General features: G+C 43.4%; 1 protein-coding gene across 1 annotated transcript in view; it reads left to right on the top strand.

Annotated features, from left to right (window-relative positions):
- LOC113807444 (integrin alpha-5) overlaps positions 1 to 2,500 on the top strand; it is a 27,083-nt gene that overhangs the window by 2,608 nt on the left and 21,975 nt on the right. Inside the window, exon 3 of the mRNA XM_070128374.1 lies at positions 1,681 to 1,823. Within this exon, the coding sequence (XP_069984475.1) occupies positions 1,681 to 1,823 (143 nt within the window). The remainder of the gene's footprint in view (positions 1 to 1,680; positions 1,824 to 2,500) is intronic.

Genomic DNA, 2,500 nt, shown 5'->3' with positions numbered 1-2,500 from the left:
GAGGGAGAGGAGGGGAAGGGGGGAAGGGGGAAAGGGAGAGGAGAACAGGTGAGAGGGAGGGAGAGGAGAACAGGTGAGAGTGAGGGAGAGGAGAACAGGTGAGAGTGAGGGAGAGGAGGGGAAGGGGGGAAGGGGGGAGAGGAGAACAGGTGAGAGTGAGGGGGAGGAGAACAGGTGAGAGGGAGGGAGAGGAGAACAGGTGAGAGTGAGGGAGAGGAGAACAGGTGAGAGGGAGGGAGAGGAGAACAGGTGAGAGTGAGGGAGAGGAGAACAGGTGAGAGTGAGGGAGAGGAGAACAGGTGAGAGGGAGGGAGAGGAGACAGGTGAGGAGAGGGAGGGAGAGGAGAACGGGTGAGAGTGAGGGAGAGGAGAACAGGTGAGAGGGAGGGAGAGGAGAACAGGTGAGAGTGAGGGAGAGAGGAGAACAGGTGAGAGTGAGGGAGAACAGGTGAGAGTGAGGGAGAGGAGAACAGGTGAGTGAGGGAGGAAGGGAAGGGGGAAGTGAGGGGGAACAGGGGATAGGGAGGGGGAGGAGGGGAAAGGGGATGGGGTATTTCGTTGGGTTATTTTATTGATGTGTTTGTTTGGGGTTGTTTAGTTTGTTTGTGAGAGGGAAAGGGTGGGTGGAGGGGGGTTGCTGTGTTATTTTTGTAGTTGCTTGTGTTTGTTTTGGGTTGTTTGTTTGTTTGTGGGAGGGGGAAGAGGATTTTGCTGTGTTGGTTTTGTTGTTGTTTGTGTGTGGGTCTCTTGTTTGTTTGTTTGTGAGAGGGAGGAAAGGGAGGGGGGTTGTTGTGTTATTTTTGCTGTTGTTTGAGTTTGTTTTGGGTTATTTGTTTGTTTGTGAGAGGGTGAAGAAAGGGGGAGGGGGGGTTTGGCTGGGGTATTTTTGCTGCTGTGTTTGTGTGTGGGGGATTGTTTGTGGGAGGGAGAAGGAGGGGGAGAATGGGCTAATTTCGCTGTGTTATTTTTGTTGTTTGTATTTGTTTGCATGAGAGAAAACGGGGCATTTTGTTGTGTTGTTTTTTATCATTGTTGTGTTTGTGGTTGTCTGTTTGTAAGAGAGAGAGAGAGAAGGGAGTATTTTGCTGTGTTGTTTGTTTGTTAGTGTTGGTGTTGTGTTTTTGTTGTTGTTGTTGTTTGTGTTCGTTTGTTTATGAAAGGTGGTTGTGTTTAGGTTTGTTTGTTAGTTAGATAGGTTGTGTAAATGAAGGTTGATAATGGGTAAGTAGGTAGATTGATTGACTGATAGATAGATAGATAAAAAATGATAGATAGATAGATAAAAAATGATAGATAGATAGATGAAATGATTGATAGCTAGATAGACATAGAGATAGATTAGCTAATTAAAGAAATATAAATAGATACATAGATAGGCATTGAAAAATAAACAGGTAGATAGATAGTCATAGATGCATAAATTGATATGGATGGTATGTAAATGGAATGACTGAGAAAAGAATAGATAGAAAGATATCTAAAGAAAAAAAAACAAAGAAATTAAACTAAAAATATAATGATTTTGCGTTGATATTCATGTTATATGTATTTATCGTATTTTCCCATTGTTACTGTACGAAAAAAAAATATGATCTTTAATAATAATCTATGAAAACTTTTTTTTATGAAAATAGATATACAGATATTTTTTTCTCTTTTTTCCTTTATGATTGAACTCAGGTTGGTCATCGGGGCACCTGCTGACCTCGTAGACACGGGTGAGGGGGAAGGTCAAGCCAGGTCAGGTCGGGTCTTCATCTACCAGCAAAAGGAAAATTACGTGAAGAACTTGAAGAACATAACTTTTATTCCAGTTCATGGAGGTAAGTGAAGGTGACATGGCGAACAAATTGCAAAAGGAACAACGAAAGGAAGAACAAGGAATAACAAATTTGTGTGTTTTCTTGTTCTTCCCTTCGTTGTTCCATTTGTAAGTAAGGAAATACGGAGGTTATGTAAGTGGGAAAGTCCGTAATTAGTATCAAAAAGAAGGGGGATTCGTAAGGTATGTAAGTGAGAGACAGAGACTGAGAGACAGAGACAAAGAGACCGAGAGACAGAGAGACAAAGAGGCAGAGAGAGAGACCGAGAGACAGAGAGATAGAGAGACAAAGAGACAGAGAGACAGAGAGACTGAGAGACTGAGAGACCGAGAGACAGAGAGACAACGAGACAAAGAGACCGAGAGACAGAGACTGAGACAAAGAGACAGAGAAACAAAGAGACCGAGAGACAGAGACAGAGAGACAGAGAGACAGAGACAGACACAGACACAGACAGAAACAAACGGCACACAGAACAGATAGCATGCCAGTGATTTTATTTTTCCCAGAGGCTGACCGGCAGAGAGACTGAGAGACCGAGAGACAGAAAGACAGAGAGACAGAGAGACAGAGAGACAGAGAGACAGAGAGACAGAGACAGACACAGACAGAAACAAAAACAAACGACACACAGAACAGATAGCATGCCAGTGATTTTATTTATTTTTTCCAGAGGC

This window comes from Penaeus vannamei, chromosome 12 (assembly GCF_042767895.1).
Source record: "Penaeus vannamei isolate JL-2024 chromosome 12, ASM4276789v1, whole genome shotgun sequence".
Taxonomy (NCBI): Eukaryota; Metazoa; Arthropoda; class Malacostraca; order Decapoda; family Penaeidae; genus Penaeus; species Penaeus vannamei.
This window is presented reverse-complemented; position numbering and strand designations above follow the sequence as displayed.